Source organism: Rattus norvegicus, chromosome 2, assembly GCF_036323735.1.
Source record: "Rattus norvegicus strain BN/NHsdMcwi chromosome 2, GRCr8, whole genome shotgun sequence".
Lineage (NCBI taxonomy): Eukaryota > Metazoa > Chordata > Mammalia > Rodentia > Muridae > Rattus > Rattus norvegicus.
In genome coordinates this window covers 185,981,820-186,002,465 of record NC_086020.1, presented here as the reverse complement: position 1 = coordinate 186,002,465, position 20,646 = coordinate 185,981,820, and the positions used below count along the sequence as shown (strand labels likewise).

At 47.6% G+C, this 20,646-nt stretch overlaps 2 protein-coding genes across 6 annotated transcripts in view; both read left to right on the top strand.

Moving 5' to 3' along the window:
- The window catches only part of Rprd2 (regulation of nuclear pre-mRNA domain containing 2), a 56,569-nt gene extending 54,478 nt beyond the window's left edge, over positions 1–2,091 (top strand). For both annotated transcript variants that reach the window (XM_063281096.1, XM_063281095.1), the window contains one exon: positions 1,957–2,091. In XM_063281096.1, coding sequence (XP_063137166.1) covers positions 1,957–2,053 — 97 coding nt within the window. In that variant the 3' untranslated portion in view covers positions 2,054–2,091. The remainder of the gene's footprint in view (positions 1–1,956) is intronic.
- A 1,219-nt stretch (positions 2,092–3,310) lies between these two features.
- Tars2 (threonyl-tRNA synthetase 2, mitochondrial) lies at positions 3,311–20,424 on the top strand. Of its 4 annotated transcripts, NM_001014040.1 has the most exons (18): positions 3,353–3,448; positions 3,693–3,889; positions 5,717–5,840; positions 7,461–7,585; positions 8,116–8,233; positions 8,336–8,400; positions 8,612–8,690; positions 10,222–10,368; positions 10,712–10,810; positions 11,147–11,364; positions 12,377–12,539; positions 12,886–13,023; positions 13,192–13,269; positions 17,791–17,891; positions 18,035–18,136; positions 18,291–18,363; positions 19,050–19,164; positions 20,063–20,401. In NM_001014040.1, exons 1-18 carry the CDS (start codon positions 3,368–3,370, stop codon positions 20,209–20,211), a joined length of 2,172 nt encoding a protein of 723 aa, NP_001014062.1. In that variant the 5' UTR covers positions 3,353–3,367; the 3' UTR covers positions 20,212–20,401. The 4 variants fall into 4 exon arrangements, with proteins under 4 accessions (XP_038958296.1, XP_038958297.1, NP_001014062.1 ...); XM_039102368.2 differs by lacking the exon at positions 10,222–10,368 and having other exon boundaries at positions 3,311–3,448; positions 20,063–20,424; XM_039102369.2 differs by lacking the exons at positions 7,461–7,585; positions 8,116–8,233 and having other exon boundaries at positions 3,311–3,448; positions 20,063–20,424.
- Positions 20,425–20,646: the final 222 nt, after the last annotated feature.

The following is a 20,646-nucleotide window of genomic DNA, read 5'->3' as shown; positions in this document are numbered from 1 at the left end:
TTGCTTAGCATAAAAAAGGCCCCGGGTTTGATTCCTTAACACTAGGAAACAAGACTGGGATTTATTTAGACATATAGTTACATTGGGAGAGGGGACAGAGGGAATTGGGTTGTGATTTGTTTGGGGTTTGTTTTCTTTTTTCTGTGCTTGGAGTTGAACTCAGGACCTCATACATACTCAGCACTAAACTGTATCCCAGCTCCTCTGGGTTTTGTTTGTTTTTCTCATCTCTTTGTTCTCAAGCAGGAGAACATCAATATGGGTGGAGGCACTAGTGACAACTGAGAAATAAAAGCCACATCTCTTCATGTCTGACTCAAAAGGATGCTGGCTAACCCAGTCCACCCTGTACTTGTTTAGGTTCACGGCAAACTAAATGTTCTCTCTCTCTCTCTCTCTTTTTTAAATCTCTTGTATCCTGTTGTATTTGTAAGATGCTCAAGTCCTTTGTCAACTGATCTGTGGAAAAGAGAGAATCTGATGCTTCCTATATTTGGGGTGTCTGTGAGAATCGGAAGAACATTGACAGCATCCAGTCATTCCTCCTTATCATGTGCTAGAGCCCTTCTATAGGACATGAAAGTCCTATAAACACTGGTCCTTGCTGAGGACAGTAGAAGTTATAAAAGTATAAGCCTGGTCCCATGTTACACCTTCCACAGACAATACTGAAGAGTCTTAAACCTGAACTCCCAGCACATGCAGGGTGAACTAGAGCTTTAAGAGTAGCCAAGTTCTCATTTTTGAGGCTTTGAGCCCCAGTGTCCCTGGGGAAAGGTGGCAAAGATTTTTCACATTTGGGGTGCTGAATTTATTTCTAATAGCTAGGATGGGTTTGGGGGGGTATGTACTGAACCCAACAAATGAAAAGTACTCATTGGACATAGTTGCAAGTAGTTTAAAGCTATAAAGCCAATACCTGAACCAAAACTTCAGCCAACTGAGGATGCCTGGTCTAAGAGTAGAAGAAACCTGAGAAGTTCCTAAAATTTGATTAAGAATCTAAAACACTCTTTATTGCAGATTTTCTTTAAACTTCTGTGGGCCTCATTTACTCACTTTCCTTAACCAGTCTGTAGAAACGGATTAGAGACATCACATTTCTTGAGTTTTTCTTGGAAGTACTTCACTCTAAAAGTTCTCGGACTCCAAGTATCTGGGTCATATGCTTCAGGAAGGAAAAGAAAAGAAATCCATGTTAGCAAGCATGACCCCTTATGATTATCTGGCCTTAAAGAGGTGGTGTGGCTCTGTAAGTAACCCAGGCTGTGGATTTGGGCAGACTAGGTCTTGGCCTTGAGGTCACTTTCCAGGGTTTAAAGGGAGCATAAGAACAGTACTGACAGTTGTTCTGGGGATGAGATGGAATTGTGAAATAATACTGCATCTCGGGATCTTGGCAGGCAAGTGTGGGGTAGGCAAGAAAGTTGCAGAGGTATTTTCCAGGTAAACTAAAAGCTTAATATCTCCTGAGGATGTAAAGAACAAATAAGTATCGGCCTTAGATGCCTGACTTGCTACAGTGGGTGAGGGGATAACATCAAGGTTCATGATGTAGTAGCAGCTCAGGCAGCATCAGCCCAGTGCACTGCACGTAGTAATGTTGAAGGATGAGTGTAAGAAGCTGTCATTCCAGGGTGGCACCTCTCTGTGATCCTATCAAAAGGGCCTGTAGAATAATTTTTAAAAATTGTGTCCAAAATCCCTATCTTTTGAAGTTTTCAATCAGTACACAACCAGTAATATTTAACATTTTTATTGAACACCATCTATTTTGTTGTCTGTGGTTTGCCTCTATACTGCCTCTGCCACACTCCCTCTGCCACAGTGCCACAAGAAAATCTAGGTCTGATGGCGCCATTCTTTCTGAATGCTACTTAAAATGCTGCACTCTGACCACCAGAACTCACACAAAATCTTCCTCCCCATAGCCTTGTCTCTTTGTTTGTATTTCAGGAGGTCTTACATATCAGAAGATGGAGCCCCAGAGTGGCCTATGACTCGAGTCAGCTGCCCTCCCCAGACAGAACTTTGGGCCTTTTTGGAAGCCTAGGTTAAGCAGCTTGTTCTGACTACTCTTCCACAAGACCCTATGATCCCATCACGACCGCATTCTGGTAACGGACTAAGTGTTCCCACCCCACCCCAAGGTGAGGGACTATTTGAGCCTCAACAGGTGCTTATAAGTTCACTTCCCTTTATGCTTCTCCACACATCTGACCATGCTTTTGTTTTTACTGTATAAAGCTGATATAGCTAGCCCTGTATTCGAGATTTAATGGAGAGGGATAAAAGAAAGGATAAAGGAAGATGAAGGCTTATTTAAGGAACAGAACTGGACAGAGTTGGATGTCGCTAAGATGGTCTTGGAGTCTATTGGAAGTACAGAAAAAGCAAGGTATGCTGGAAGAGCACACACCTCGGATTCATCAGCACCCGAGGTTTTTTTTTTTTACCTTGATTACCTTCTGTGATTTCTAAATTCCACATCTGAGACCAGTAAGATGGCTCAGGAGATAAAAGGGACTTGCTGGTCAAGCCTAGCAACATGACTTTGATCCCTAAGACCCATGTAAGGTGAAAGGGCAGAACTGACCACAGAAAGGTGGTATCTGACCTACAAAACTGCCACCCATGCCCACAAAGATCCTCCATGCACACATACACAATAATGATTGACTAATTAAATGCCACATCTGTGATATTAAGAGGTCTCTAAACTCTCCCTTCTCCACGCCTGCAAAGGAATGGCCACCAAGATAGTCTTGTTGTAGTCAGTGGTAGTAACAGTGCCTTGCTGCTGGCGCTCATTATATACCAAGCACTGAGTTTAGCAATTTACATAAAATGTACCTCCAGAACTCGAACAGATATTTTTATTCTTGTTTTAAGGATGAGAAAAATCGAGATTACAGAAAGTTTACAAAAAACTACTTGATTAATGCCAGATCCAGGATTTACTCTAGATGTTTAGTTCCAGTGTCTGTGCTTATTTCTTGCCAGCTTTTAGGATATTTAATAAATTTTATAATTAAAGAAAAATGACTAATTTCCACTTCCTGTTTTTCTCTCACTCTTGCCCCCAGGAGGTATGCCCCCGGTCCTCAAAGTTGGCCACCTTCTTGTCACTTTGGGCGCCGGGTTGCAGGTGTGTGCAACAGCTTCCACTTTCCGGTCAACCGGAACCTTTCCCAGAGCGGCTGCTGCTGTGTGGGTCGTGCCTCGGCGGAGTTCCTGGGGGTGGTGCTCGACCAGAGTGGCGGCGACATTATCCAATAGGAAGGGATATTACTGGCTTAGGAGCCAATGAGGAGTCTGATGAGGAAGAATCGGTGATCTGAGCATGGAGGTACCGACTTGAGGCAGCATGGGTCTCTGTCTGAGGTGGCGCCGGCTTGGGTTCCCACTCCCGGGGTTCCGCCGCTGCGAGCTCCACACAGTGCGTGAGGTACGCCAAGCTCCCAACCATCCAGCCCTGCAGAGTCCAAGAGGGCAGGCTGTCCAGCCTCCCCTGGACCCTACTTCCCCATTCGGAAATGTTTGATCCCTTTGAATCCCCAGTTTAAGACCTATTGTCACCCAGTCCCCACCTTAGAATCAATGCATCTTAAACACCCATAACCCCTACGACCCCCATTCCGGAGTAGTGGAACTACTCCCCGTGATTCCTCCTAACCTGTCTTTCCCTTCAGGCCCCTATACCAACTCCTCCACATTGGTTGGCAGAACGATTTGGCCTTTTTGAGGAGCTATGGACTGCTCAGGTGAAGAGATTAGCAAGTATGACACAGAAGAAAGCCCGGACTATTAAGATATCACTTCCTGAAGGCCAGAAGGTAGATGCTGTTGCATGGAATACAACCCCTTATCAACTGGCCCAGCAGATCAGGTATCAAGCCATCCTCTACCTACAGAATTATCTTTCTGTCCTTTTCTGCACCGGGCCAGGAAAAGAAAGCAGCTTTTTGTTTGTTTACATTTTTCTTTGTCTTTGTTTCCCATCAGAAAGGTGTAGTCTTTGGGTAGGGAGAGGGTTAGGATTAGAGGTCAGTCAGTCACAAGCATAAGGACCTGAGACCTGAATTTGATCTTACAATCCACATAGTGAAAGGAAACTGACTCAAAATTGTCTTCTGACCACCCCCCACACCCTGTGCGCGCGTGCACACACACTCTGTAGCATGTGTGTCCCACCCATAAGTAAACGAAATAATAGTTTGGGGTTAAAAATAAGAAGGGTGTGATGGCATGTGTTTGTAATGCCAGAACTGGATAGGCAGAGACAGGCAGATCCCTGAACTATCTGGCCAGCCAGCCTAGCCTGCTGGCCGTGCGCCTTGCCAAAGACATGATTGTTGGCTCTTAAGGAAGAAGACAGAATACCTACTCCCCCAGAAAAGCATCTTTAAAAAAAAAAATTATTTTTCCAGCTGATCTTGTTGGTGCACACCTTTAATCGCAGAATTCATTGGCAGAGGCAGGTGGGTCTCTGCATACCAGGCCAGCCTGGTAGATCGCCTGAAGTTCCAGGACACCTGGGCTGTGTAGAGAGGCCCTGTCTCCAAAAAAAAAAAAAAGTTTTTGTTTTTTTTTTTACATTTGTGCGAGCGCGTGCGCGCGCACACACACACACACACACACACACACACACACACACACACACACACCAGACACATCCTTATCCAATGCTCACCCGTGTGCCTCAGCATGGCCACACAAATGCAAACCACAGTGTACATGTGGAGGTCAAAGAGCGACTTTTGGGAGTGAGTTCTTTCCCTCCACTGTATAATTCCAGGGATTGAACGCAGCTCATCAAGCTTGGAAGCAAGCACCCGTACCAGCTCACAAACATTTTGGGCACCCCAACTTTGAGCTGTCTTGATCCTTTTTCCTCCACTTCCTAGCTTCTAAGATTAGAGGTGTGCACGGCCATTTATGGTTATGTAATGCTGGAAATCAAACCCAGCTCTTTTTGCATCTCAGTAAGCGCTCTCCTGAGTGAGGTCTTTTGTTTTGGTTTTTTTTTTTTTTTTTTTCAAGAACAACTTTAGTTTAAAAAAAAAAATTCCAGGGCAGGCAGCAGCTGCTCTGAATAAAACAAGGAGAGAAGAGGGTAAAGCCATGCTGTTTTAAGTTGTCATGGAGGTCAGAAGAAGTAAAGGGGCAAGAAAAATTGTGTCTTTGTAACTCTGGCCACAGAAGTCTGCTGAGACCCAGCCATACCTTGTAGTGGCTTCCAAAGAACTCTGCTCCACACAGGAACTGTGCTCGATACTCCCTCTATTGAGACTGCCTCAGCCCAGCCTGGCCTTGAATTTAGGAAAAACCCTCTTGCTTAGGCCTCCCAAGTGGCAAGGTTACATGTGTGAGCCACTGTGCTTGGATAGCCTTTCTTGCCAAGCACGGTGCTATAGACCTGTAATCTTAGCACTCAGAGAGCGGAGACAAAAGACTCAGAATTCAGGGCCAGCCTGGGCCATATAGCAAGACCTGTCTTTAAAACGGAGGGTGGGAGCTTTTTTCTTAAGCATTTATCTTTATAGTTCCAGAGTTTCTGCCTTCCCAAAGGTTACATTGGGGGAAGAAATAGTAGGTCTTATCACTCTGGAAACTTATCTCCACTTGGCAAATTAGAGGTGCTGAGAGATACCACCCCCTGCCCTGTAGAATATAACACTCTGTCTTCATCCCCACTGCCCTCCTACTGCCGCAGTTCGACACTGGCTGATACTGCAGTGGCTGCTGAAGTAAATGGAGAACTTTACGATCTGGACCGACCCTTGGAGACAGATTGTCACCTCAGATTTCTGACATTTGATTCCCCAGAGGGCAAAGCGGTAAGTTTCTTCCATATGGTGAGCACCGAGCCTGATTATCTGAGTGATCTTTAAACAGGAAAATGTAATTGTTCTTTTGCTTCACTTTCTCAATTCAAAAGTGGGAAGGAGACCTGTCACAGACAGATTATTCCTTAGGAGCCTGGAAAACCTTGAGGAAGGCTCTATTATTTATTTATTGATTGAGTGATTGATTGAACATTGGTCTACTAAGCGAATGCCTTGTGTGCTAGTGAAAGGGAGACAATGCTGAGAAACAGGATAATGTCCTAGTTAACCTCTCGGTGCACACAGTGTAAGTCATCTGTGACTCAGTTCTCATGGCTTCCGTAACTGAACACAAACCAGGGGCCTTCTGCTTCCTTCCTTTCACGTCAGTCCAAGCATCATATGAACCTTGTTTATTAGAATCCAGAAAAAAATGTATTTCTTTTATCATCTAGATGTGAATAGTGAACCAATCCAAGAATAGTTCCATCACAGTAGATTACGGGAACAGAAAATAATGGCACTCAGGCATGCATATCAGACTGCTGGGACAGCCACAGCCACTGGGCGAGGCCTGGTTATAACAACAACACACACAGCAGTATCAACAGCAGCAAAACCAAAAGTCTAAGGAACTGCGGGTTGGTTTTGTTCTGTTTTGTTTTTTTAAGACAGTGTCTTGCTATGTAGGCCAAGTCCAGCCTCCAGCCAGAGCTTCCCCACCAGTGAGAGCATCCAGTTAGGAGCCACACTTTCTGTAGTACACACTGAAGCCCCGAAGCTCAAAGGAGCAGCAAAGGCCAACAGCCTGGCCTCCTAGTCCAGGAGACACTGAGGATGTATAGGGTGGACCCACACTTCCCTCAGTAGCAGAAGAAACGATACTGGCCCTCTGCTTCCTGTAAATGTTTTTTATTGGGGGCTAGAGAGATGACTCAGCAGTTAAGAGCACTCGTTGTTCTTCTAGAGGACCAGGGTTCAATTCCCAGCACCCACATGGCAGCTTATAACTATCTGAAACCCCACTTTCAGGGAATCCGTGGCAGCAGACATGTATGCGGTGCACATACCTGTGCAGAAAGGCAAAATACCCATAAATAAATAGATATATCATTTCTTCTTTTTTTTTTTTAGATCTTTTTTTTTCTTTTTCATTTTTTTTTTTCAGAACCGAGGACCAAACCCAGGACCTTGTGCTTGCTAGGCAAGTGCACCACCGCCGAGCTAAATCCCCAACCCCTCGTTTCTTCTTCTTATTTTTATTTTCTGTATACATGTGAGTGCCTGTATGTGTTATGTGTTTACATTCATACCTGGAGCCCATAGAGTCTACAAAAGACTGTCAGATCCCAGGAAATCAGAGTTAATAGGTGGCTGTGAGCTACCTGGTTCAGGAACCAAAACTAGGTCCTTTGTAAGAACAAGGTTACTAACCATTGGCCCATCTCTCCAACCCCCATTTAAAACAACTTTTTACTATTTATAGAACCCATCTCTAGACATCTAGGTTCTCCATTTCGTGGCGGTCATTAGAGCAGCCTTTCCAGCTTTGCCAGCAGCCTCTCGAGAAGAGCCTCAGAGCTGGTACTGGTAAGAGGTTGACGAGCTCAGACTTCGTTCTTGCGAATCCAGGTGTTCTGGCGCTCTAGTGCCCACGTTCTGGGTGCAGCAGCTGAGCAACATCTGGGTGCTGTTCTCTGCAGAGGTCCAAGTACAGAATCTGGCTTTTACCTTGATTTCTTCCTGGGAAAAGAACGGTGAGCAGTCCAAGAAAGGAGATTGATTCTGGGGTGGTTTCTGGGATCTTGGAGCAACCTTAGTTTAGAGGAGAAGCTAAGAGATCTTCTAGGCACCAAACAGAAACTCCCATCCCTTCTGCAGTGGGTCTCTCTTCTGACTGCTGCAATTCACCTTTTCTGGTCTTCATGAATTCAGGTGTTACCATTGTTCGTCCGGCATTCCTCCTTTCAACACACACTCTCTCCCCTTCCCTCCCTCCCTCCTTCTCTTTCTCATTTTATAGCCCAGCCTGTTCTTGAACTCATGATCCTCCTACCTTGCCTAAATAGTACTTGCCGAGGATGAGCAAGGCCCTGAGTTCAATCCCCAGCACATACACTTAAATCTACACAGACTATCTACACTTACTTTCCTATTTATGTTTTCTCTGAGTTTGTCTTTGCCAGTAATTACAGATTTGTCAATGGTCAGGCCTTTACCCCTGGCTAGCATGTCATCACTTAGGGGTTGTGTCCAAAGAAGCAAGCTAGTGATGCTCCTTTTCCAGGACAGTCCGCAGCACGGAGTTGCCCACTTTAGAGCGGATTTGCCAGGAGATCATAACTGCTGCACAGCCTTTCCGAAGGCTAGAGGCTTCCCGGGGTCAGCTTCGCCAGCTCTTCAAGGTGACTCGGCGGTGTGCCAGAGGGACCTGATGAGGCTGGAAGAAAAAGGGTAACTCCCCAGGCGTCCTAGCGGCTTCACAGTCCTTGTCTGCCTTCTCCTAGGATAACCACTTTAAGCTTCATGTGATCGAGGAGAAAGTGACAGGCACGACAGCAACAGTGTACGGGTGAGCCTTGTCAAGAGGAAAGAAAGCAGGGGCACTCTGAGGAGGCCAGACCTGGGGTAAAGGGAGGTGATGGCAGAAGAGCCGATCTCCAGAAAAAGAAACGGGAGGAGGAGTTTACTTTTGTCTGCCATTGCTCTGTCAGTTGAAGCCCTCAAAGGGAGAAAAGGAAGCAGGAGAACCTAGAGAGCACTGACAGGCCTCCTTCTCTCAGGTGTGGCATGTCGGTTGACCTGTGCCAGGGCCCCCATCTTCGGCACACAGGACAGATTGGAGCACTGAAGCTGCTCACGGTGAGTCGTGGGGTCAGGGTAGGGTGGTACTCCTGTTATCACAGCATGGAAAGGGTGATCCTTTCTCTCTCAGTCCCTTCCCTGTTCTCATGGCTAATGAGGGAATCTAGGAGAAAGAGGGTTCTCTCCACTCTGGAATCTCAAGGTTTCATGGGAGGTACTGAGTTTCACAGTACATACTGGAGCCCCTGCCAGAGTCCAGAATTCAGTTTAGACTCTGTAGTCTGGATCAGCATTAAGGGAAATAAACAAGAGACCATGAGCAGGCTAGATAGGGTCATATGGGGGTGGTGACACTGTTTGACTTGGGAAAGCACCCAAGGCACAGGCCTGCCTTCCCTGAAAGTGCTGTCCCTCAACTCTGTGTCACTGGACAAGGTGGAAGCTACCAGGTGACAGGTGGGTGTGTAGAAAAGACCCCCTGAAAACTCAGCCGAAAACTGCACAGTTGGGTCTGCCACTAATGAGGTATGTGGCTTTGGCCAAATCTCCTCAGCTGATGCTTGTGTCTATAAAGTAAAACTGACTATTGCTGTGGCACTGGTAAAGCTGCACCATAGGAACAAAGCCAGATAGCACAGGTGAGAGTGCTTAAGGGAAAGGCTATGATTTGTCAGTTCGTTCAAGGCAGGCATGTTCCTGTGATGCCAGCACTTGGGAAATGGAGGTCCTCCTTGAGTCATACATCAAGTTGAGATCAGCTTTGACTGTTCAAGACCCTGTCTTACAACATCAGCAAAGGTTTTTATTAATATTGGGTTTTTTGGTTGGTTGGTTAATTGGTTGATTTTGGTTTTTGGTTTTTCGAGACAGGATTTCCCCTGTATAGTCCTGGCTATCCTGGAATTTGCTTTGTAGACCAGGCTGACCTCCAACTCACAGAGATCCACCTGCCTCTGCCAAGTGCTGGGGTTGGAGGCTGCACCTCCACGCCGGCTCTGACTGATCCTCTTAAAGGCAGAGGCATTTGGAGTTCATGTAGCTGGGAGTAGAGTGTGGTGTGGAAGATTGACTTTCCTAGCAGCTGTAGGGAGTATTGATAAGGAATGGTGGGCAGGCTGACATTTGACCATAGTTTAGTTTTTCTAATAAGTCATTAATTAGGAGATGGAACTAAACGTAAGAGGACAAGGGTGCCGTGGGCAGTGAGAAAAAGGTGTCTGTGTGACATTACATCTAATACATACATATATGCATACATACATACATATATGCATGCATACATATATGGGATACATAAAAGACAAGATCAAGTAAGATGCAATCTTATGGGTATTGATGATAGGAAAAGTAATGAGATGAACTGATCTTCACATACACACACACACACACACACACACACACACACACACACACACAACCTACAAGACATGATCCAGGTAGCCCAAGGAGAAACACGTAATCCTATGGGTGAGGTGAACTGATCTCCAAGCGGTGGCCTCTAAGCTGAGAGCCTCAGAGACTTGTCAGGTAGAGCCAGTGCCTCTGATCCGCTTCATCTTCCCTTTGCCTCCCTCCGCCCTCTCAACAGAACTCCTCGGCCTTGTGGAGGTCCTCCGAAGCGCCTGAGACACTGCAGAGGGTATCAGGAATTTCTTTCCCCAAGGCAGAGTTACTGAGGAATTGGGAAGCTCGAAGGGAGGAAGCAGAGTTAAGAGATCACAGACGCATCGGGAAGGTAGAGAGCACAGAAGAATGGGAAGGGGGGTGAGGGGGAAGAGACGAGGGGATGTGATCTGGTCTTCTGTTGGGTTTTTATCTTGAGTTTTTTTCAGTTTTGACTTTTTTAGACAGGTCTCATGTAAACTGGTCTGACTTCCTGCTATAGCCGAGAATGACCCAAACCCTTGACCTTCCTCCTCTCCCTCCCAAGTACTGGGATTAAAGGTTCAAACAACTACCCCTGGTGGAAGAGTGTGACTGTCATCTGCCAGAAGACGCAGCCAGCAGGAGCAGCTCTGTCACTTGCTTCTACAGTCCCAGAGCCCTCCCCCTTGAGTGACAGGCTATTCTTTCCCCAGGAACAGGAGCTCTTCTTCTTCCATGAGCTGAGCCCTGGGAGCTGCTTTTTCCTGCCACGAGGGACAAGAATTTATAACGCCCTGGTGGCTTTTATCAGGGTAAGGATACAAGTCTAGGGGATGGGATGGAGCCAAGGAGTTTGGGATTGGCTGAAGCTCGCTGGCCTGTGCCTACAGTTCCAGCACCAAGATACTGAAAAAGAAGGATCGTGAGTTTGAGGGCAGCCTGAGCCATGTAGTAGGAGATTTCTGTCTCAAAGGAAAGAAGGAGTAGGGAGTGAGAGCCTAAGTCTTGTAGAGTCCTGGTGACCTTTAACAAGGTGTTCCTGTTGTGGTCTGTGGTGAAGCAGCTTAGAGAATCAGCATGGCTTTGTCAGCATGGTCCGAGTCCCCGAGGGACTTGCAAAGCTTTTTCTCTCCTCTCCACCTTTGCAGGCTGAGTATGCCCGACGAGGTTTCTCAGAGGTGAAAACTCCCACGCTGTTTTCTACAAAACTCTGGGAACAGTCAGGGCACTGGGAGCATTATAGGGCACACATGTTTTCCCTAAAGCCCCCAGGCACTGATGGTGTCGACAGCTCCCAGAGTGGCCATCCTGCCAGGTGTCCCAAAGACACACTTGCTCTAAAGCCCATGAACTGCCCTGCACACTGGTGAGTTGGGAGCCAGGAGGCCTAGCTCCTCCTGGGGCTGGGATACAGGTCACCAAATGTGAAGTGACAGAACATACTTTGGAGCTGGGCGAGGCGACGCACGCCCTTAATCCCAGTATTCTAGGCAGAGGCAGGCAGATCTCTGAGTTCAAAGCCAGCCTGGTCTACAGAGCTAGTTCTAGGACAGCCAGAGCTACAAAGAGAAACCCTGTCTCAAAAAACCAGGAAGGAACGAAGGAAGGAAGGGAGAGAGGGAAGGAGGGAGGGAACCTTGGAAAGAATAGTGAGGGATCTAATTTGGGCCTTGAATCTATGTTCAATAGATTCCAATAGATTCCAGTTTAGCCAAGTGAATTTTGGGAAATTATTCTATTTCTTGAGCATTTGTGTTCTTAGGTAATGTCTTTTTTTTTTTTTTTTTTTAAGATTTATTTATATATGAGCACACTGTAGCTATCTTCAGACACACCAGAAGAGGGCATCAGACCCTATTACAGATGGTTGTGAGCCACCATGTGGTTGCTGGGAATTGAACTCAGGACCTCTGGAAGAGCAGTTGGGTGCTCTTAACCACTGAGCCGTCTCTCCAGCTCCCTAGGTGATGTCAAGGCCCTGTACCCATCACAAAATATGGACAGTAACTGATGTCTACTACGGTGTGACTAAGAGTTTAACTCTTTTTTTCTACACAGGGGTCTCACTATGTATCCCTGGCTCACCCCAAACTCACTACATAGACCAGGCTAGCCTCAAACTCTGAGGAGAGCATGCTGGGAGGGAGAGCATGCTGGGAGGGGGAGGGTGGCAGCTAGGATTGCAGAGAAAATGGGCACTCAGTGTTAGGCGTGGTGGCACACAGCTATAATTTCAGAACTGGGGAGGCAAAAGCAGAAAGATCATGAGTTTGAGACCAGCCTAAGCTGCATAGCAAGTCCTAGGTCATCCAAGGCTACATCCTAAGGCCAGGGCTCCTTTTCCCTATGGCCCTAATCTGTTTTCATCCCAACCTCAGCCTGATGTTTGCCCACCGGCCCAGATCCTGGCGAGAACTGCCTGTGCGGCTGGCTGATTTCGGAGTCCTGCATCGTGCGGAGGCCTCTGGCAGTCTGGGAGGATTGACGCGGCTGTGGCGCTTCCAGCAGGATGATGCTCACATCTTTTGTGCGCCCAGTCAGGTGGTTTTCCTTGCTCTTCAAAAGAGTCAGCTTTCTTTGCCCTTTTTTAAAGACAGGGTCTTGTGTAATCCAGGCTGGCCCCAAATGTACTATGTTACTGAGGATGACCTTGAACTTATGGTCCTTCCGCCTCACCTCCTGAGCAGTTGAGATTTCTGGTATGTGCTACCATGCCTGGATTATACAGTGCTGGAAATCCAACCCAGGACTTCATCCACAGGCCCCAGTTGCCTTCTTTTACTGCAGTATAGCTACTCCTCTGGTTTTCCCTGTTTTCCCCCCAAACTACCTATCCCTTCTGATTTCTAGTTGGCATACAGCTCACACCCCGGTTTCCTGTCTCCAGCTGGAAGCAGAGATCCGGGGCTGCCTTGATTTTCTCCGGTCTGTCTACTCGGTTCTTGGTTTCTCCTTCCACCTGGCTTTGTCTACCCGACCACCCGGCTTCCTAGGGGAGCCTCACCTATGGGACCAGGCTGAGAAGGTGAGTAAGAGGAAGGGAAGCCAGGCAGATAAACCGGCTCCAGGGGAGAGCCCGGGATATGTAGCAAGGTCTTCAGAAGGCATAGGTATGGGTGTTGATTTTCACAGGTGGGCACGTTACCTTGCTCATTAGTTTCCTGACACATTCCTCTCATCTGTTCCCTCTAAGGTCCTACAACAAGCCTTGGAAGAGTTTGGAGAACCCTGGAACCTCAACCCTGGAGATGGGGCGTTCTATGGGCCTAAGGCAAGCTGGAACCACACTTAAGAGTTATATTTAGTTCTCTTGGTTTATTAAGTTGTATCCACAAAGAATTGTTTTAGACTGTGTAGGAGCCAGGCAGTGGTGACATATGCCTTTTTTTTTTTAAAGATTTATCTATAGCCATGCACAGTATGCACACCTTTAATTCCAGCAGCATAGGCAAATGGACTTCTATGAGTTCAAGACCAGCCTAATCTACATGGTGAATTCCAGGCTAGTGAGGACTCCGTAGTGAGACCTTTTTTCAAAAACAAACAACTTTGGAACCTGTATGGTGTAAGGCAAGGGCAATTCCCAAAGTTGTCCTCTGCCTTCTACAGTTTCACTCCATGCACATACACACAAAGTAAATAAATGTAAAAAAAAGTAATGATAATTTAAAATATAGGTAACCAATATAGCTGGATAGTGGTGTTACAGGCATTTAGTCCCTGAGTTCGAGGCCAGCCTGGTCTAGAGAACAAGTTCCAGGACTCCCAGGGCTACACAGAAAAATCCTGTTTTGAAAACCAAAAGTAGGGGTTGGGGATTTAGCTCAGTGGTAGAGCGCTTGCCTAGCAAGCGCAAGGCCTTGGGTTCGGTCCCCAGCTCCGAAAAAAAAAAAGAAAAAAGGAAAAGAAAACCAAAAGTAGGGCTGGAGAAATGACTCAGCAGTTAAGAGCACTGACTGCTCTTCCAGAGGTCCTGAGTTCAAATCCCAGCAACCACATGGTGGCTCACAGCCATCTGTAATGGGATACAATTAAAGAGAGCGAGAGGTGGGAGTGGGATAGGGATAAATAAATAAAGATGGCAACAGTATACTCCCATACATAAAATAAATAAATATTTTTTAAAAAAGAAAACTAAAAATAATATATATCTATATAGATAAGTAGGTATGAATCTTGTTACACTCCTACAATCCTAGCACTAAGGAGAGTAAGACAGGAGGATGTTGACTTCAGAGCCAAACTGAAACACATAACAAGACCTTGTTTAAAAGTACTAAGGGAAAAAAGAATTCTGTCTCTTAAAAAGTCAAGAGTTGGGCTGGAGAGATGGCTCAGAGGTTAAGAGCACTGGTGGCTCAGAACCATCTGTAATGAGATCTGGCCCCCTTTTCTGGCCTGCAGGCAGAATGCTATATACATAATAAAAAATCTTTTTAAAAAAATCAGGAGTAGGGGGCCTAATGTGATGGTTCACTGCATGCCTTAATCCCAGCACTTAAATCTTGGAGGCAGATGTAAGCAGATCTCTGTGAGTTCAAGGCCAACCTGGTCTATATATCAAGTTCCAAACCAGACAGGGCCACATGGTGAGACCCTGTCTCAAAAGACAGATTGGGTTCATCTCAGTTGGAGATCTGGGTTTGATGCCCACACCCACATCAGACCATTCACAGCTGCCTTACAGTAGTGCTTCAGAATCTGGCACCTTCTCCCAGCTTCCATCGGCACACAACCACAATGCATGCACATGCACTCGAGCACACACAACAGGGGTGTGTGTGTGTGTGTGTGTGTGTATGCATGTGTTTAATTGTGTCCCCCCAATCCTGGCCTGCGTAGTTTCTGCTTGTTAGGGTTTCTACTCCTGGCCTATAGGCTCCAGTGTGGATGCTGCCTAGATGTGCTTGTGTTCTGATGTGCATTCGGCCGGCAGAGGAATGCTCACTAAGGCCCGTGCAGGACACTTACTGACGATTATTCTACAGCTGAGAAAAGAACTAAGTTAAACCACCGCACACTGATCGTGGCTCGGATGTGATAAACGGCAGGCTGAGGGGTAGTCACATGGTCCTGGGGAGAAGCTAATGCCTCGAAGCCAAGTATATTTTATCTACCTGTGTTTGTTTTTTGAGGCAGGGTTTCTGTGTGTAACTCTGGCTGCCCTGGAGGTCTCTGTGTAGACCAGGCTGGCCTTGAGCTCAGAGATGCACCTGCCTCTGCCTCCTGAGTGCTGGGGTTAAAGGCGTGTGCCACCACTGCTGAGCAAGATCCTGTCTTACAAAAAGGGACCGGAGATAGAGTTCTGAGTTAGGGGCTTACTGTACAGACCGTGAGGACATGAGATCAGAGCCCAGCATCCACCCAAAAGCTCACCATGGTCTCATGATTGTCTGTAACCCCATTGTTGTCGGTTATATAGGAAGCCTGCAGGCTGCCAGCCTAGCGGGGAGAAACTCCCCAGTTTCAGGGAGAGACCCTGCCTGTCTCAGGCTCTCCTGCTGCCGTGATCAGATACTCTTGCTAAGAGCACCTTAAGGGAAGAGAAAGGGTCTATACTGCCCCATAGCTCAGGCTCGAGTCCCATTGAGGCCTCACTGCACCACAGTCAGGAACAAAGAATACTGGAGGGCGCAGGGCCTCAATGTTCCACTTCATCCAGTCCAGGCCTCCTCACAGGAAACGGCCCCACACACAGTTAATCTAATCAGAATCCCTCAGAAGCTTGGTCAGAAGCCTATCTCCTAGGTGAGTCTAGATCCTGTCAACAGTCGACACTAACATTACACTGCCTCCAGGGAATGAGGCCAGAGAGCAGTAGAAGACACAGGATACTCGGCTCTAGCCTCAAGCACCTGTGTACAAGCAGGCACACTCACACAGCAATTAAGAATAAAAAGTGGGGTTGGGGATTTAGCTCAGTGGTAGAGCGCTTGCCTAGCAAGCGCAAGGCCCTGGGTTCGGTCCCCAACTCCAAAAAAAAAAAAAAAGAAAGAAAGAAAAAGTGAAATGGTTCACGTGGTTGACCGAATAAGGTAGTGTTCCAGATCAGCCAGAGCTGTGTAACAATACCTATTCACACCAGAAGCTGATGACTTCTGCCCTTGACCTCTCTTACTGTTCTGGGGCCAAAAGCTGATGGCTTCCGGCAATGACCTCTTACTGATAGCAGCAGGGTAAAAGAAACTAGTTACTTGAGTTCTTTGACTCAGAGACCCCTCACTGGCCAGGTGAGAGCTCAGTTCATAACTCCTCATGAGTCAGAGAGGAAAGAAAGAAAGCCAGGCACAGATAGACACATGCACACCAGATGAAACAGAAAAAGACTACACTGCCACTTCGTCGTTGTTCTTAGTTTTTATATTTAACGTAAAAACTTGCATCATCCAGCTGTCAGGTAGACATTACAACAGGATAATTGGTGACACGATTTTCTAAGCACTGTTACATCCATGCGCTCAGAGTGAGTTTAAGGCGACACTTCCTGGCATGGCGGTAACCTGCAGTCACAGCAGAACTGCCTACATGTCTTTCCATTAGGACCAATCCAACAGCACTCATCGTCTGTTCTGGGGCCATGAGCTTGTTATAAGTTTAAAGCAAGCAGCAGTTTTGTCAACAGACAAGTCATCTGCCTCGTGTCTTACGATTTTGAAGTCTTCTATAAACCAGCCCATCATTTGTTTTCTGTCCTTGCACCTATAACAAGTTGTCCATTCCCAGTTTATGATTTTTAGTTACCAGATGGTGGCCTCATTCCTAACCTAGAAGGAATGTTTTCCTTGGTTATAAATTTGTTTCGAATCTGTTTTCTTTTCCTAGTGTAGTTAGCCCATGACACATGGAGGTTTCCTAGAGCCATTCGCTATTTGCAGTTTTTTTTCTTTCTTTAGGGGGCTTAAGATTACTCGTGTGGATTTATGAATTCTAAAAAAATCATTATCAGGGATTATGAAATCACCAGTTTGTCTACACAGAATTTCTACATGAAAGTTCATCTTCATGTTGATCTGCAGGAGAGCTGCCCAGTGGGGTGGGCTGATACCCAGGAATCATTAGGCTCTGTAATAGTGACAGGAAGGGCGTGTCTCTGAGGATCTACATCCTAGAGCTCACCCACGGCAGCCATGCAAAACTGTGGGCCATCTCTAGGAAACTCACTTGTTTGACATTGCCTTTCCTACCGAGATGGATTCCAACACGCGTCAGTGCGCACACACACACACACACACACATATGCACACACACACAGAGTGGGAGGGAGGGAGAGAGAGAACACGAGAAATAAGTCAAGTAAGCAAGCTGTAGCTAAGAGAGGAAACCCTAAGGAGAACAAGGCAAAGAGGTTTGCATGGGACCAGTTGAATCTTGGACTGATTTCCATGGTGGCATCAGTCTTTGCTTTGGCATCTGTGGCATGTGACATGGTAGGTGGTCCTGAGCAGTTGTACAATGGCAGTGAGGGGAACTAGAGAACATTAGAGCTGAGGAGGGCGGTAGACAGGGGATGGGACTGTGGTTGAAAAGGGGGCTGCAGAGCCGATCAGGATGGTCAGAGTATAGACGGTCACTGAGGGAGATGATAGGCTGTGGTGCAGCATGGGTGACGTAGGTCTCAGAGGAGAATTCAGAATTAAGAGGCTGGGGTATGGACAGTCCCTCATTAGGTGGAGAGGAAGGAGGATTGGCTGTCTGGGTGGACGGCTCTCCTCACAGGGACAAGATAGAGGACATTGGCTAATTAAGCCAATGAAAGCTGTGGGGTCTGATTCTCTCCCCTCCCTCCTTCTAGATTGATGTGCACCTCCATGATGCCCTTGGCCGGCCCCATCAATGCGGAACAATCCAGCTTGACTTCCAGCTGCCACTGAGATTTGACCTACAGTACAAGGGGTACAGCACCCGCCTGCCTCAGCCCCTTCTACCTTGGCCGCTCCTCACACCCCACCGCATCAGAGATGCTTCTTGGTGATGGGAAGGTGATTTGGGCTGCCCAGCATTTGCACTTTCACCATTCGCTCGCTCCTTCTCCTCAGGCCGGCGGGGGCCCCCGAGTGTCCAGTCCTTATTCATCGGGCAGTGCTGGGGTCTGTGGAAAGGCTCTTGGGAGTGCTGGCAGAAAGCTGTGGGGGGAGATGGTGAGTCACCGGACACCAGCGTGTTCAGAGAGTTCATGCCTTAGGTTCTGGTCTCTTATCCTGTGTATTTCCTTCTCAGACCTCCCTACAGCTATGCCTTAACCTAATGGCCAAAGCCAAATGAATAACTTCCTGCCCCATTTCCTGCCAACAGGCCCCTGTGGCTGTCCCCGTTCCAGGTGGTGGTCATCCCTGTGAGGACAGAGCAAGAGGACTATGCCAGGCAGGTGAGTTGAGAGCAAGATGAGGAACAGCAGGGCATCTACCATGCAGCCCTGGTCAGAGAGGAGAGTGGAAAGGCCTGAGAGGCGGCCTTCCCGTGTGCTAGACATTCTCCATCTAAAAACTGAATCCAGCCTTGGCTTCCTACTGAGACCCTTTCTGAATAGTTAGATGCAGGCCAGTTGGTAGCATATTTACCTAGTAAGCAGAAAGCAGTGCGTTCAGTCCCCAGTACCACAGGAGCCTGCAATGCTAGCACTTGGGAGGCCAAAGCAGGAGATCAAAAAAGTTCATGTTTGTGCACAGGGCCACAGCCTGGGCTTCGTGAGATTGCCTTTAAAACTTAAGAATACACATGGGGTTGGGGATTTAGCTCAGTGGTAGAGCGCTTGCCTAGGAAGCGCAAGGCCCTGGGTTCGGTCCCCAACTCAGGAAAAAAAAAAAAAAGAATGCACACAGACTAGAGTTAGACCGCTGGCAAACAGCCCAGAGAATAATCGAGGGTTCTTCTGTGAGAAGCACACCAAAAGGTTTTAGGTCAAGGATGGGAAGGGCCTGTGTCTCAGAGAAGAGGCAAGCAGCCAGCTCCAGAGAGCACTGGGGAAGGCGGGGGTCGGGGGGGTGAGACAAGCAACTGACCATCATAGCTCAGGCTTCTGTTCAGATTGACTCACTGCAGTCTCTGTCCCAGGTGCAACAGTGCCTGCAGGCCGCAGGGCTTGTGAGTGACCTCGATGCGGACTGTGGACTGACCCTCAGCCGGAGAGTCCGCCGGGCCCAGCTTGCCCACTACAATTTTCAGTTTGGTAAGAGGGTTAGCCTTAGACCTCAGAGCCCCAAGCTCTACATTCTCTGTATAAGTCTGTTGTTTAGCTCTGTGTACATTACCTGGGCTGGATCAGAACCTGACTAATCTGCCTGCCTTCCACTACTCCTCCATCCTCAGAACAGTCTTCTCATTAACCCTACCCTAGGATGTTTCTGTAAGTTAATTAACCAGGCCAGCGTCAAAGAGGAGGAAACAAGAGAGGGTTAAGAAGGGATCAGTTGAAGCCAGGCACGGTAGGCACACCTGTAATCCCAGGATTTGCAGGAGGCCAGACGTGTGAGGCCTCTGTGAGCTGTGTGTGAACTGAGAGCGGGGCATGGTGCTCTGGTGGAACACTGGCCTCCAACGAGTTTGATCCCAGCACAAAAACCAATCAAGACATTAATTAGCCTTGTTTATTGTTATGTGGGTGGAGGCAGCTCTAAGGGACAAGAAAGGCCTAAGGGAAGGAAGTTGTTCCCGGCTATTCAGCCTCTGAAGGCAAGAAGCAGAAACTCCCAGCCAGATTGCCTGACTGGGCATCACACATGCCCGTTGCCTTGGCAGCACTAAGACCAAGCTGCGCCACAGCCCCGCCCTGCAGTTTTCCCCTTCCTGTACTGTCTCACACATACAGTTTTTCTTTGTGTGTAGCTCTCCATGTTTGTTTTTGTCTGACGGGCTCCTGACCTGCTGATAAGGCAGCCCGAGCCTGGGACGTTTCCTTATCTCCTCAGAATGCACTGACCACAGCGGGGCAAGCACATGTGCTACCATGGCCAGGCTCTGCTCCCATCCTTCCCAAAGATTCAGGATTTTGAAGTTTTGCAAAGCAAAAGGAAACAACCCATAGAGTGACCTTTTTCTTGGGTTTGTGAATCTCTCCTCTCCTGCAGTGGTTGGCCAGAGAGAGCAGAGTCAAATGTCAGTGAACGTGCGCACTCGAGATAACCGGCAGCTGGGGGAGCGAGGCCTGGCTGAGTCAGTGCAGAGGCTGCTGGAGTTACAGGACGCCAGGGTCCCCAACGCAGAAGAACTGTTCTGAGTGATGTTCCCTGGTGACGTCCACTCGTGAGAGCCGTCCACCTTTTCCACAGGAGACCCTATCCCACATGGTCGCCCAGCATGTTCCCGAGTCATCAGAACTGCTCTCTGAAAATAGACATGGTGTAGGGCTCCCACGGGAAGGAATGCTGTATCGCTTAGATAGAAGGAGAATAAAAAATAAACTTGAAGCCAAGGCTCTGCCTTCATCTGACTCTGATGTTTTGTCTCCCTCTTGTCCTAGACTTGAGGCAAAGGGATGCTGAGGCCTCTGACCAGCAAGGGAGGTACCTCAGGCAGCCATTCTCCCCATCCCCAAGTAAAATTCTTAGTGCCCGTCCCCCCACTTCATTCAGGAGGGTGCCAGATCCCCTCTCTATAAAGGACAATACGCAGGAGGGAAGCCCAGACACAAGTTAAGGGTGCAGTGCCAACT